Source organism: Macaca fascicularis, chromosome 12 (genome assembly GCF_037993035.2).
Source record: "Macaca fascicularis isolate 582-1 chromosome 12, T2T-MFA8v1.1".
Taxonomy (NCBI): domain Eukaryota; kingdom Metazoa; phylum Chordata; class Mammalia; order Primates; family Cercopithecidae; genus Macaca; species Macaca fascicularis.
The window spans coordinates 63,791,491-63,806,590 of record NC_088386.1 but is presented as its reverse complement, the minus strand read 5'-3'; the positions used below and the strand labels follow the sequence as shown (position 1 = coordinate 63,806,590).

The 15,100-nt window shown below is 44.7% G+C and overlaps 1 protein-coding gene across 2 annotated transcripts in view; it reads left to right on the top strand.

Annotated features, from left to right (window-relative positions):
• The first annotated feature begins 5,299 nt into the window (after positions 1-5,299).
• Positions 5,300-15,100, top strand: part of STK39 (serine/threonine kinase 39) — a 292,156-nt gene continuing 282,355 nt past the window's right edge. The window contains exon 1 of one of the 2 annotated variants that reach the window (XM_045367192.2): positions 5,300-5,636. In XM_045367192.2, coding sequence (XP_045223127.2) covers positions 5,426-5,636 — 211 coding nt within the window. In that variant the 5' untranslated portion in view covers positions 5,300-5,425. Of the gene's footprint in view, positions 5,637-8,388; positions 8,514-15,100 lie in introns of those variants that run through there. The other variant, XM_065525612.2, reaches the window with a different exon arrangement.

The window sequence follows — 15,100 nt, the reverse complement described above, 5'->3', positions numbered from 1 at the left end:
GCAGGGCTGATTTTCTATGGGAGGCTCTGAGGGAAAATCTGTTCCTTGCTTCTTTCCTAGCTTCTGGTGATTGCCTGCTATTTTTGGCATTCTTGACTTGTAGACACATCACTCCAATCTCTGCCTCCATCATCACATGGCATTGTGTGTGTGTGTGTGTGTGTGTGTGTGTTTCTGTCTATTTGTCTCTGTGTCTAAATTTCCTCTTTTATTATAAGGATACCAGTCATTGTATTAGGGCCCAGACTAATCCAGTATGACCTCATCTTACCTTGATTGCCTCTGCAAAGGCTCTGTTTCCAAATAAGTTCACATGCCCAACTACCTGGGCTTAGGACTTCAACCCTTTTAGGGGACATGACTCAACCTTAATACCTACCTTCCCCTGAGACTGCTACCCCTGGGCCCTCCCAGTCAGAAATTCCAGAGCCATCCACTATACCACTACCGTGAGTGTGTGGGTCAGGCATGTTGCACATACCAGCTCATTTAATTCTTACATAGCTCCTTTAATTGTCCCAATTTTAAGAAAACAGAGGCTCAGAAAATTTAGACTGCCAGCTAGAAAGTGTAGAACAAGGATTTCAATTCAGCCATGTCCTTTCCACCATGCCCTACCATTACCCTTATTCAAAAAAAGTTTGATCTTTGGCTTTGGAAGCAATTATTATAACCCAAGTCCAGCTCTTTCACAACTTTTCACTCAAACAGAGTTACCAAAAGAGTGGGTATGAGAGACTTGGCCAGGACAAATACTGGTGATCGATTTTCTCCAGACCTTAGAATATCTGACTATTTTCCACCATGCGATGATGATACTTTTGTGTTAGATTACATTTTAGCCATAGGAAAATGATCATCTGTCAAGAGAAGCTCTCACTTCTCCCATGGATGCATTTCTAAAACATTTTATAAATTGCATTTGTGCATATCCAGTTTTTTAATGCATTGGGGCTATTTGACTTTTAAAAGAATCTTATCTGTTGTCAAGTTCTATTTCTCTCTCCTTAAATAATTTTTAAAGTCACTTTCCTCATCATTATCCTCAATATAATAGCTAATATTTCCATTTCTCTAACTTGACTATTGCAGTGGCTTCCAATAGGTCTCTCTGCCTCCAGTTTCCTCCCATACAATCCACCCTTGACAGTGCTGACTCATTCTGATGCTTAAAAGCATGTTTTATGTATTTAAAAAGTGTTATATTAACATTTAACAAATATTTACGGAGTGTACTCTGTGCCAGGTGTTTTTCTAGGTACTGGGATACAGCAGTAACCCAAAGGAACAAAAAATCCTGCCCTCGGGGAGCTTATATTCTGCAAAGTTCATTCTTGTAATTATATATCTTTGCACCACATATTTTGCTACAAATCTTAGCAGACAGGAATAATGATGATGATGGTGGTGGTGGTTTCCATTTTGTTAAACTTCTATTATGTGTCATCCATTATCCTAAGCCATTATAACAACCCATGTGGTAGCTATTATTGTACTGATTTTTGCACAGGAGAAAACTGAGACTCAGACAGTGAAGTAAGTCCAAAGGCAGAGACTTAAAAAAATGAGGCTAGGCATGGTGGCTCACACTATAATCTCGGCACCTTGGAAGGCTGAGGTGGATCACTTGAGACCAGGAAGTTCAAGACCATCCTGGGCAACAAAGCAAAACCCTACTTCTCCAAAATTAAATAAAAATTAGCTGGGCATGGTGGCGCACACCTGTAATTCTAGGTACTTGGGAGGCTGAGGAAGGTGGATTGCTTGTGCCCAGGAGTTAGAGGCTGCGGTGAGCCATGATCATGCCACTGCACTCCAGCTTGGGTGACAGAGCAAGACTTTGTCTCTAGAAAAACTCTTGAGCTGGGCACAGTGGCTCACACCTGTAATCCAAGCACTTTGGGAAGCCAAGTTGGGTGGATCACCTGACATCAGGAGTCTAAGACCAACCTGGCCAACATGGTGAAACCCAGTCTTTACTAAACACACAAAATTAGCTGGTGTGGTGGCACATGCCTGTAATCTCAGCTATTCAGGAGGCTGAGGCAGGAGAATCCCTTGAACCCTGGAGGCAGAGGTTGCAGTGAGCCGAGATCGTGCCATTGCACTCCAGCCTGGGTGACAAGAGTAAGACTCTGTCTCAAAAAAAATACAACACAAAACCCTGTCTCTACTAAAAACACAAAAATTAGCTGGGCGTGGTGGCAGACGCCTGTAGTCGCAGCTACTCAGGAAGCTGAGGCAAGAGAATCACTTGAACCAGGGAGGCGGAGGTTGCAGTTAGCCAAGACTGTGCCACTGTATTCCAACATGGGTGATAAGAGCAAGACTCTGTTTCAAAAAACAAAACAAAACAAAACATCGAAGGCAAGATTTGAATCCAGCACTTTCTTTCTTCAAGACATTGGCCACTTCACTACACATCCTGTCTTAGATGTTCAAAGGGTTTATGAATAAATAATGGAACTCTATGGAAGCTCTTTGTAATACAAATAACCACTGCAATAATCTGTTTATAAAATGAAAATGTGATATACTTACTTCACCTAAAGCACGGTTTGCCCTCCAGGGGACATTTGGCAACGTCTGGAGGCACTGTTGATAGTCACAATGTCAGCAGCAGTGGTGCTACTGGCGTCTAGTGCGTAGAGGCCAGCGTGCCTTCATCTGCTATGACTAGTATAACAAAATACCTTAGAGTGGGTAGCTGACAAACAACGGAAATTCATTTTTACAGTTCTGGAGGCTGAAAGTCCAAGATCAAGGTGCCAGCAAATTAGATATTTACTGAGGACTTGCACTCTACTTCATTGCTAGTGCCTCTAGCTGCATCCTCATTTGGTGGAAGGAGTCATCAAGCTCCTTCCAGTCTCATTGATAAGGGCACTACTAATCTAACTCAGGAGGGCTCTGTCCTCATGACCCCATCTCCTGCTAAAGGCTTTTAATACTATTACACTGCTGATTAAGTGTCAACATATGAATTTTGGGAGGACAGAAACATTCAGACCACACCACAGGAAAACAGACCTCTACAATGAAGGGAACTATCTGGCACAAAACAGTGCGGAGACTGAGAAACCCTGACACATCATGAGGCAGTTGGATACATTTTAAAAACATTTAGACCCTTATTTTTCCTTTCTATTTTTAACATCGCTGGCTGAATGTACTCTTTATGCATTGAAATAAACCTTGTTTATATTTTAAAGGCACCCGCCTCCATCCCCATATTTCAACTTAAATTTAGTAATGGATTTTCCGGGAAAAGTGCATATCAGTTGAACACTTTTACAAAACATATATTTCTAAGTTTTAAGTACCGTTTTACCCAATTGTTTACAGAAACATTAACTCTAATGCTTTGTATAATTTTAAAATATTATTCATACTCTGTTCTTCGTTTATAAAAATGATGCCAAAGAGCAATGCCAGGGGACGTTCTTCTCTAAACCGATTGACTGTAGAAGTGATGGATCTGCACTGAGTCATCCACTCAAGCAAGTCTTCATCCTGGTAGCCCTTTGGAAAGCAGTTGACTAGAGACCGACATGTAGTCTGTGACTGTGGAACAGTTGTTTTTTCTGGGAGACTAACTGATCTGTGTTTGATTCAATTCTGTGACATTGATCTTGAGAGCATCATGTTTTCCTACTAAGTCCCAAGAACATTCCTGGCCTTCATAATCCCACCTCATGGTTTGAAAGTCAAAAATAGAAATTCATATGACAAAATGGAAGTCACATTCATTTGATCATTTTTTTTTTTCCTTTAAAAACAGTCCTTAAAAGTTCTTTGGGGTAGGGTGGAGGCAGCACTTGAAGAGGTCAGCAGCCATGGCTTGGTATAAAGAGCTCCCCTGTTCCTCAGAGGCCTGGAATTTGTTTACGAAGGGCTCTGTTTCTTGACAGACATGACAAGACACAGTTTTTGAACTCCTCTACATCGAAGAGTGTACACTTACTTCAGCATGAACTTCTGCTTCCAGACCAGGGCGAGGTAGCTGCTTTACTCCAACTTTCGTAATGCTCCAAGAGATTAAGTGCCCTCATCTTCAGTGGACATCAAAGTTTTGATTAGACAACTAACTTTTCTAATAAATTTCTGGGCTTCTTCTGAATAATCTTTCAAAAATTTTAGGGAGATTTCTGTACATACACTCGGGAGACAAAAATCATGATTTCCCTGGAGTTTTTATTACATCCTCATTATTCTTACCTATTTCTTCAGTAGTCCTAGCAATGAGAACCAGACAAGATCATCTTGGCCAAACGACCAATGCTATTGGTTTACTGCCCCGTTTCAGTTGGAGACAAGAATGGTGGATCCTCGTCACCTCCACGGAGGGAACACAGAGAACATTCACTGTTAAAATATGATACCTATAATCAGGAAAACCTATGGTTTTACCATAGCAGTTTTACAGATGAGGTTATTTTTGGGGTGTTGAAAAAGCAGCAATTAAAAGTTCCAACACAGTTTATTCATGCCTCAATAAATTATTTCCCTACCAAGTATACTCTAAAGAAACACCTAATGTCTGGCCTCAGTGTCCTCACGGGCTAATGTGGCAATTATTAAGCGTGTAGAATTTGAGCAAACTTTCTAAACCTCTCCTGCATGTCTTACTCTAATTCCACAGCCCCTTAAATCGCCTCCCTGGGATCCAAGCGGCTTGGAAAAAATGAAGGAAGTCTGAACAGCCAGGGACCTAAGGAATCAAGTTTCATTTACTAAGAAAAACTAGAAGGACTGCGATTAGATTAGGCAAGGTGGGAAAGGGATACTGGCAGGTAAAGCGCCGGAAAGTTACAACTTGGGTTATTTTCTAACTGGCGTCTTGCAAAGGGACACCGTGTAGGTATCCCGCTCGCTAACTTGTAAATGAACTTCACGTTCTCTTTGGTGGCAGGAGAATTCTGAATGTGAGAACCTGGCGGCCGTTCAACGACCCCGCCCTCGGGGTCCCCAGGGGGCGTCCTCTGGCGAGCCTGATTGTCTGGGGCGAAGGCACAGGACTAGCAGCGAGGGAGGAGGAGAACCAGGGCCGCCGGCCCCGAAAACACACACAAAGCGGCCTGACTCTCCTTTGGTGGGAACTTCCCCGGCCGCCAGCGGAGCGGGAACGGGAGGGGGCGGCGGGGCGGCGGTTCCCTTCGCCGAGGCGGAGAACAGCGCGCGCTAAGCTCGGGGCGCGCGGCGAGCGCAGCGGCCGCCGCCTCCTCCCTTCCCCGCCTCCGCCGGCGCTGCCTCCTCCCTCCGCCCAGCTCGGCCTCTCTTGCTCCCTCCCCTCCTGGCTGGCTTCGGCGGCGGCGGGCGGGGAGGGCGTGCGCCGGCCGAGAGGTGTCGGCGGCGAGGCAAAGGAAGTTTCAAGTGGAAGGTCGTCCACCCGCCGGCGCGTCCTCCTGCTCTCCTCCGCAGCATCATGGCGGAGCCGAGTGGCTCGCCCGTGCACGTCCAGCTTCCCCAGCAGGCGGCCCCGGTGACAGCGGCGGCGACGGCCCCAGCGGCCGCGACAGCAGCGCCGGCCCCAGCAGCTCCCGCGGCCCCGGCCCCGGCCCCAGCCCCAGCCCCGGCGGCACAGGCTGTGGGCTGGCCCATCTGCAGGGACGCGTACGAGCTGCAGGAGGTTATCGGTCAGTGCTGCGGGCGCGGCGGGGCCGGCACAGGCCGGGCGCCGAGGCCGGGCGGGAGGCGCGGCCGGGGGCGGGAGGGGGCTCGGGATGCTGGGCTCGTCTGCATGCACGCCTTGGAGGCAGAGCGGCCAGCTTCAGGCCTACCGGCTTCAACAGTTTTTTTATTTTTTAAATGTATTTGTTCGTTCTCTGAGCGCTGGTGCTGCAGGAGGCGGCGCGGCGGATGTGACTCGCACTGCAGACGAGCCGCATGCTGCAAACTTTTATCTCCCGGATCGCCGGGGCGGTGGAGCGGGGGACCCGGCGGCGCCGCCGCATCTCCCTCCGCCCGCGTGCCGGGGCCGCAGCCCGTGGCCGATAGCCACGCGGACAGGCAGCCACGGGTGGGGTGGGGTTGCTGGGGCGCCGCCCTGGACTTCCAGTGCCCCGGCGGCCGCGTCCTGGGACTCTGCGGGCGCAGCAGCTCCTCTGCTTCACGTCGTTATCCTCTCGCCGTGGGTAACGGGGCCACGTAGAAGCCTCGGAGGCGCCAGTGCTTTCGCGAGGCCGGGGAGGATGCTGGCCTCTCTCCCTGACAGCCGCCACTCCACGCCCGCCTTGCAGCCCGGCTCTCCGCGCCACTCGGAGCGCCCGGGTACCCGCCTCCCTCCGTGCCAGGGTGCGCCGCCTGCCGCCCAGTCCGGCCCCCCGGGGAAAGCGGGTGCCCTGGCCTCCTGCCCTGCACCGGGCCGATGCTTCCCTCTGGTCCAGGCCGAGCTACAAGAGTGAAACCCGAGGCTGCCGGTGATCCGCTCCCTGCCTTTCGATGCCTTCTGGCCGGCTCACAAATATCACCTTATCTTACATTTTTAAATACCTGGCAGAGTCGCAGGGCTCGGCGTTACTTTTTCTTGGGCCAAGCACATGAAGGGCCAGGAGATTTGTTTTGTCCCTTCACCTATTGGATCATCCAGTTTGAGAGTCTTGTTACTTAGGGAAGCCTCCAGGTAAAGTGGGCCCTCAGCGTCTAACCTTACTGACGCAGGGATGGGATGTTGCCTTCCCAGAATCTTGGTATGTAAGTACAGCGATGAAAAAGGAGTTCAGCATATTTATCTTAAGTATTTTTTCTAACTTTCACTTAAAAAAATTCGTCACCTCCCTTTAAAACAAAACAGCTACAAAAATTTCATTAGGTGTTTAAATGAGCCTTTATCACCTGCTGTTGTGGAATAAAACATAGCATAGACGGAAATATATATATCACTATATGCGTAGAAATACGTGAGAAAATGTTGGGCAGGTCAGTAACCTAGGATATATACAAGCTTCAGATAACCTGTAATAGGCATCTGTAGACAAAATTCTTTGAAAACCCAGATCTTCCATAATTTTTGACCAAAGACTCTCATGGGGTGAGTCTTCATGTCACTGCCTGAAATAAATAGCTTCAGGGACTTCTCAAAGCCTGGAATATTCCATGGAAACCTCTTTAACCTGGCATATAAGCCCTGTACCCTCAACCTGCCTGCCTCTTCCCATTGTCTCCTCTCACTGATTGCTTCCTGAATACACCGATGTCTTCCGCACATCTGGTCTTCCATTCTTTGCTGCCTTGCAGAGGCTCTTCCCTCCCGTGAGTGCCCATCTTTGTGTACTAAATCTCACTCTGCTTCCAAGGTGAGTGTGAATATTCTTTGAGAGGCCCTCTGCTTTCAAGGCAAAATGCTGTGGTTTCTTCTGCCCCTCTTTTTACAGACTTTATAGCATGTAACCTCATAGTTGTTATTTGTGCAACAAGATCTGAAGGCCTGCTATGTCCCAAGCATTGCCCCAGTTGCTAGCAATATAGAAATTAACAAAAGATCCCTGCCCTAAGTTGTTAGGAGACATAGGGAAAGGATCCTATAGGATGTGATGAGTAAGTGCTGGGAGAGCCCGAAGGAGGGAGTAACTGCCAGGAGAGAGAAGGAAGCAGAGTATTTCTTAGTAGAGGTCATATTTGAGCTAGGTTTTAGGTCTGAGTTTGTAAGGTGCTTAATTATTTCCACTGTTACCTTCAGTAACCAGCTGTGAACTCTGTTTCTGACAGGAAGAGGTGGGCCATAAAAGTTGAATAATGGTATCTACCACATAATTTTCCATAGAGTCCACAGAATTGGTAGAACTTATAATCAATTTATATACCTACTTGGTTAATTATTAGGGTTAAAATACAGACGTTGCCTTTTGAAAACAGTATTTTTTTGGTGAACTAATAAAATCTGAGTTTAAGTTGAGTGGGATTAATGGCAGAACTTCTTTCAGTTTGCAGTCCCAGCGGTGTTAATTATGGTGGTCAATTTAGTGGGAAAAAAGAAACACCTGCTTATTCTACCCTGACTTTTGCACATTTGCATTGTGGGAAGGGCTTTTCTATGAAAAATATGAAGTTTATCTCATATTTTCCCAACTAAAAGAGAAAGAGATGGCCTGTGTGGGGGCCCTGTTATTGAAAAATCAAATTGCTAGAATAGGTTTTTCGCAAGGGCTTCATGTTTATAGGGAATTACAAACCTGTTTCCATTTAGGGTTTAATGCTAGTTGAGCGATTAAGACTGAACTTGTGGTTAAGCACTTTTGCTTAAACATTACATGCAGAAGTTAGCAGTTCAAACACTGAACCAGTTTCAACATGAACGCCAGTTGACAGCCTTTGCTTCTACCCGCCATACGGCAGGTGTCATATGATATGACTCCAGCAGTGTGAACCGTGACCAGCAGCAGGAGGCTCAGATGTGCCTGAGCAGAAAGCCAAAGGAGGCACCATGTTTTAACTTTCCAGCATGGCACGGGCACGGAGGACTTTTTCTTTATTTCCTTCTGGGCAGAGTTTGGGGCCCGCAGGATTAGGAGAGAGTAAGTTTCCTAAAATCCAAACAAAGCACGTTCAGTTGTTTGACTTCTGTTTTAGAAAAATAAACACAGGATTTTGCAAGCCTAAAAATAAAGTTTTCTCTTTATTGTATTGTTGTTCTTGTGTTTTAAAAGGTCGGTGGAGAAACTGTAATGCTCTTAGGAGTATTCTGGTTCAGAAGTTTATTCATGACCTGGAAGTGATGTAGAATCGATTGGAAGGAGTTTTATATTTACAGAGGGATTAAAAATGTTGGAAATTATTAAATTCCTTCTTCTAGCCATTGATATCCTTGTCTTAGTAGATTTCAAATATTTCTATCTTTTTGGAGGCTTTCCGACCTGTTTATACTCTTCAGCCTTGTTAATCTTTGTTCCGTACCTCTCTAAAGAAGGAATTTGGGGGTGAGTTGAGCCCCCAAAGGCAGGTACCCCTACCTTTAGAAGTATAAGGGGCACTTAAAGCTATGCCAGTTGAAAACTTAGTTTATTTGTTGGTGGTATTAATAATATTACCTAGATTTGCTAAACAGGGAATGAAAGTGAATCATGTAAGTGTTTACTTGGCCGTCTGTAATGGAATGGAGCTTCTCATTCAAAGAGTGGTAGTCACTGAAGTACCAGTTTCTGTATTTGAATCAGATGATTCCAGCAGTGTTGTTATCTTTGCTGAATTTCTTCTGAGAAACACTAGACTCCTGCCTCAACGTATATGTTTGATTTTCTTAGTTTTTTTTTTTTTTTTTTTTTGCAGGATGCACCTCTCTTTATGTAGTTTTATACTAGATTTCTCAGTGTTGCTTCACTTTTGTCCTGGGTGGTCATTTAGAATGACCTAAAAGTAACAAATTGCCATCTTAGTCAACAGGAAGAGTTTGAGTTCTAGAATCCTGGACGTGGTTTGACAGAGGGTTCCTTTGAATGCTTTATTTCTCTCCTATGAGGCTTTGTTTATCCATTGAGGTGTGTTTTCCTCAGGTCCAGGTAATAGCGCATATGGCCAGGTCTTTAAGCCTCTCGTAAAATGAGATTGTAAACAGCCCCCGGCATTCCCACTTCGCTCTGTGCTCTCAGAGTTTCTGTGGATTTAAATGGTTTGGGGATTAGAACTGGTTTTTATAGATATCCTAGAGGCAGTCTGAGGACAGTGGTACCTTTGCTGGCACTGGGGTAAGGGAACCGGAGCGCTGAGTGTGTGTTCTGATCTCCCAGACCTTTACACCAGGCTGCCTTGGTGCTGCAGTGCATCTTTGACCTTGATTAGTTTGTTTGTTGTTGTTTTTAAAATACTAAATGATGCCTGAGACACTTTGTCTCAAAGAAGACAGGGCTTTGATTTTAATTTCATTTCACTTATTTTTTATAAGTAGAAAAATGTATATAGAAATGTTCTTTTGTATTTTTTATTATTTTTTTTGATGCAGGGTCTCACTCTGTCGCCCAGGCTAGAGTGCAGTGGTGCAATCATACCTCACTGTAGCCTGGAACTCTTGGACTCAAGTGATCTTCCCACATGAGCCTCATGAGTAGCTGGGACTATAGGTGCAAACCATCATGCCTGCCTATTTTTTTTTTTTTAAAGAGTTGGGGGTCTCACTATGTTGCCCAAGCTGGTCTTGAACTCCTGAGCTAAGCGATACTCCTGCCTTGGCTTCCCAACGTGTTGGGATTACAGGTGTGTGCCTGGCCTCTTTATATATATAATTTTTCTTTTTTTTTTTGTAAGACAGAGCCTTGCTCTGTTGCCTGGGCTGGATTGCAGTGGCACCATCTCAGCTTACTGCAACCTCCGCCTCCTAGGTTCAAACAGTTGTCCTGCCTCAGCCTCCCAAGTAGCTAGTATTACAGGCCCGGCTAATTTTTGTATTTTTTGTTAGAAACGGGGTTTCACCATGTTGGCCAGGCTGGTCACGAAGTCTTGGCCTCGAGTAACCCGCGCGCCTCAGCCTCCCAAATTGCTAGGATTATAGGTGTGAGTCACTGTGCCCGGCCTCTTTTGTATTATTTTTATTGTGGTAAAATATACACAACAAAAATTATACCATTTTAACCATTCTTAAAGTGTGCAATTCAGTAGAATTAATTATATTTACAAGATAAATACTCTTTTAGCTGTCATGGGGCTGGGGGGAGATCTCAAGGTAAAAAGAAACTATGGTAAAGTGACTGCAATCCTTTATATATGTATTTGATTTTTAACTAATGATATTATGAATTCTTCCCTGACTTTTATGGTTTATTGTATACTACATTTACTGACGGTGTTTGAAAATAAGTTGCAGTAGTGCTGGCCCTGGAGTCCGACAGCCTGGTCTGTTTCATGTCCTGCAGTGGCAGTCACTGATGCTGCAACCTTGAGCAAATGACTTAGATGTGTCTGCACTCAGTTTCCTCATTGGTAACATAGAGATGATAAAAATAGGGTTGTGAGGAATGAGAGAATGTAAAGCACTGAGAATCGTGCCTGGCACACAGCATGCTTTCAATTAGTCTTAGCCATAACTTCTATAGACTTCATTTGCTAATCAGATGCAAGTTATCAGGAGAGAACACAGTCCTATCTTTGGCAAGATTCTGGAGTGGCTTGAAGAGTTTCTCTGCTATGCTTCTAGCAGGGAGGAGGTAGGAAGGAGAGGTTGTTCCCTAGTCCCACTCTTCTGCTGGGCTGCTGGAAGGGGCTTATAAGGGGAGAGGCCCCGGAGGATCTGGCTTCTCCTTGCACCTCCACTGCTATGGGAGGAAACTGAAGAGACCTGTGGAGCTCCTGGCGATTTGGACAGCTCAGGGGTTTAGTTGCCAAATGGCCCTCTGACAAGTGATGAGAGCATCCTGCGGGAAGGTTGCTGAAGAGGCGCAGCCCATTATGAGAGGGCTCTGAGAACAACCTGCTAAGACTGCACTTTCCTCCACCTCTGAGTTTGCCTGGAGGCTGCCATGCTGGCAGGAAATGCTGCTGACTAAAAGAAACACTCCCTGTGTGTCCCAGCCAGTGTGAGGACAGAGGCCTTCATTTTCAGATAAAGTCATCACCATGACTTCCCTGTCTCCTTCTTTCCCTCTCTGCTTTTCCCTCAGTTTATAAATATTCTCAAGCCTGTCTCTTATCTTTAAATGACAAAAGAGAACAAAACAAAACACTCTCCCTGTTTCTTTCTCCTCTGGCTACTCCCTTATCTCATTTCTTCCTTTCACTGCTAAACTGTTTCAAGGAACCTCCCATTCCCTCTCTGCCCACTGCAGTCTGGCTTCTGCCCTTTCCCTGAGAAACCCAAGTTACTGTCTCTGAAATCACTGTGACTCTTCTGTGGCCAGAGCCAGTGGACACTGCAGTCCTTCTTTCTGCTCTCTGCAGGGTTAGGTGCCATCTTTCATTCTCCTTTTGGAAAGGCATTTGCTTGAGCTTCCATGCCATGCCTTCCTTCTGGACTTCCCGTACTCCGCTGCCTGCCTCGGATGCAGGATCCACATCTCTATCTGTTTGAGGCTTCAACTACCACCTCAAATGCCGAGATCTTCCTGACTATAGACCAGTGTTGGGACTACCTTTTTAATGTCTTCGTTTGAATGTTTCACCGGGACTTCATACAGTTAAACTCATTGTCTCTCCACCCTTGCCTCAGTCCTAATCTGGTTCCTTCTATATTCATCTTCTTGAGAGGCTGGCCATCCTGTGCTTTCCTGTCTTCGTCCATCTCTCACATCTGTTTGGTCACCCAGTCCTAAATACTCCACCTCCTTGAAATCGTCTTTGATTTGACTCTGACTCTTCATGTCGGCCACCACTGGTTTAGTTCAGGCCCTTATCGATTCTTATTTGGATGATTGTAATAATTTCCTAATCAGGTTCCTTTTTTCCATTCTTGTTTCTGGCTGTAGTGTGCATTGCTACCAGAATGATACTGATATACCAAAATTCTTTATCACGTTTCTCCCAGGCTGAAACGCCTTTAGTAACTCTCCCATCATTCTCAAGACTAATTTGAAGCACAGTGCTTAAGGTCTTTTGGGAATTGTCTCTTGCCTCCCTTTTCAGCCACATCTTGTCATTTCCAGTCTCAGGACAGACTCTCCAGCCAGTGGGAACGTTTTGTAGTTGCTGAAATGCCTCTTCTAGGCAAGATTTCCCTCTGCTTGGAACACCATTCCAAGACCCTTATTCCAAGATCCTTTCTTCCATTTTCATCTATGTAGCAAAGAGCTCTGTCTCTTCTTTTAAATATCGCCCTTATTGAAGTATAATTTGCATGTGGAAAAGTGTACATATAAAAAATGTATATCTTGGTGCATGTTCATGAATTGAACACACCATGTAACCAGCACCCTGACTGGGCCTCCCTTCTCATACCCTGAACAGGTGGTTTCTTGTCACACAAATAATCTCTGCCTCTAGAGCCCCGCTCCTGACTTGCCCTTCAGGCTCTGTTGGGTCTTTCACTCCCTGGCAGTTCTCATACTGTCTGCAAATTGTTTCTTCCTTGCTAGCCTGGCTGTAGACTGTTAAGTCTTCTTTGAGGACAGGGTCTCTCATCTCCATACCCCGCATGTCATAATAGGTATTTAATAAATGTTTTCTGGATGAAGGTCTGAGTTTTGGATAAATACTCCCTCCCCACCTTGTGGAAGAGGAACATTGCCTGACGTCTAAAAATTTGCCTCGCTGGATCCTGAGGATTTGATCTTGCCTGTGGTTAATGATGGTGCTTATTTAGTTGTGTTTGGGCCAATCAGCTTAAAGGACTCTGTAGAAATTAGCTCATTAATCCTCACAGATGAAGAGTAAGCACTTTGAGTGCGTCCACCTGCATGTGTTGTGGAGGTAGGCATGCAGAGGCCTGGCTCTCCTGAGGTCATAGGACTGAGAGGTGGCCTTTCTGGCTGGATGAAAGGACCCAGAGCTCCCTGCCACAGTTCTGGCATCCATAGACATTGTAGGGTGGAGTGGGGAAGTCCCACACTGCCCTTCAAAAGCTCTAGAGCTTTGTTTTCTTGAGTATACCGGTGATCTCTGTCTCTTGCTGTTCATGTATTTATATATAACGCTCACCTTGAAGTGCTGTGGAACGTCTTCCTGTGTAGGAATCAGGACTGCTGGAGACCATCAGGGATGTAGGTGAAACACAGGAGCGGAACTGCAGAACAAGTGGCTTTCAAAGGTTGTTATGATGGCAGGAGTTCTATTTTTATAAATTATAAAAATATTTTTTTAAGGGACTGACAGGATAGGGTGGGTGTGGTACCTGCTAAGACCATAGAACCAGGTCATTCTTTTTAAGTCAAAACCGATCTAATAGATGTTATAATTCCTTTACAGTGTACTTTTTGGGAAAGTTTTTTTTCCTATTTAAATATAATTCCCCATGTAATCATGTGAAGTCATACATTCTCCTCTAGGATAGTTTTGTTTAGATTATACCAAAACAGCTCTTAGTCGAAGTGATTCAAGTGTTTCTCTTTTCCCTATCTGCCATTAATTGGCCAAGTTTTTGATACTAGACAAGAATTCAATATATTAATTAAAAAGGCATTTCAGACTTGGCTTAACTGAAAAGCAGAAGAGAAATAAAAATCCTTTAGAGAATGGATTGGCAGTACTTTATTTCTAGAGTTGATTTAGATAAATACTTTGGAATCTGTTGTGAGTAAATGATATATTTCAAATTTCTTCTCACTTGCCAAACAGTCATTTGAGAATAAACTCTGGCTTAGCTTTAAGAAACTTCTTGGACATTGAGGATTGAGATGAATTGACCTTTTAAACTGATTGTGTAGTTTGATATATGGGAAAACATTTTAAGATAGAAATGGTAGAGACCTCTACATTCATATTATCCCTGATTTTATTTTGAAACCTCTTCCAGGTAAGTGGCATTTAGTATAATTCTCAGAAGCCTAGTATTGGGGGTGCTCGTGGGATTCTTCCCTTAGGTAAAAATACACATTTTATTGACATTTATGGGTTTAGGTTTCTAACCTTTAGTTACCACTGGAGCTATTTGTCAGAAAAACTAGATGGAAAGTAGAGGTGGATGACCTCTATGATAGATCTTCATTCAGGGAGTATTTTGGAAGCCAGTGACCTGTGATAGTTGTGAGACTTCTCATAATCATTCTGTGGATTAATTCTTAGAAGAATCAATGATTTTGTTTTGAACTGGTTGCATCAATTTGAACCAGAGTTTGTATTAAGGGTATTCCAGCTGCTTATTTCCTACTCTGTTTAGTCTGGGGATTGAAAAAGAGTTATATTTTGGGGGGTTGGTGCCTATTGACCTATCCTGTGTAGCTTAGATTTTAATTTGAATCATCTGGTTCTCTTTCTTTCTCTCTGGCAATGTCACTATCTCTCTTTGTTTAATTATGGGGTGCCTCAAGAAAGCAGAGGAAGAGGAGCAGCAGATGGGGGTTCCTGGGGAAAGAATGGCAGGTCATTGCTGGCTTTTATAAGTAAGTTCCTAGGGTGGCACAAGAGTATAGAGAGAATTAGGAAATTTAATTTTAGAAGAGACCAAAGGAAAAAAAATCCATCCCAGCTGCTTTGTCTTGTAACTGAAAACTCTCTAATGGCCAAAGTTGAAGAAACTTGCCTATGG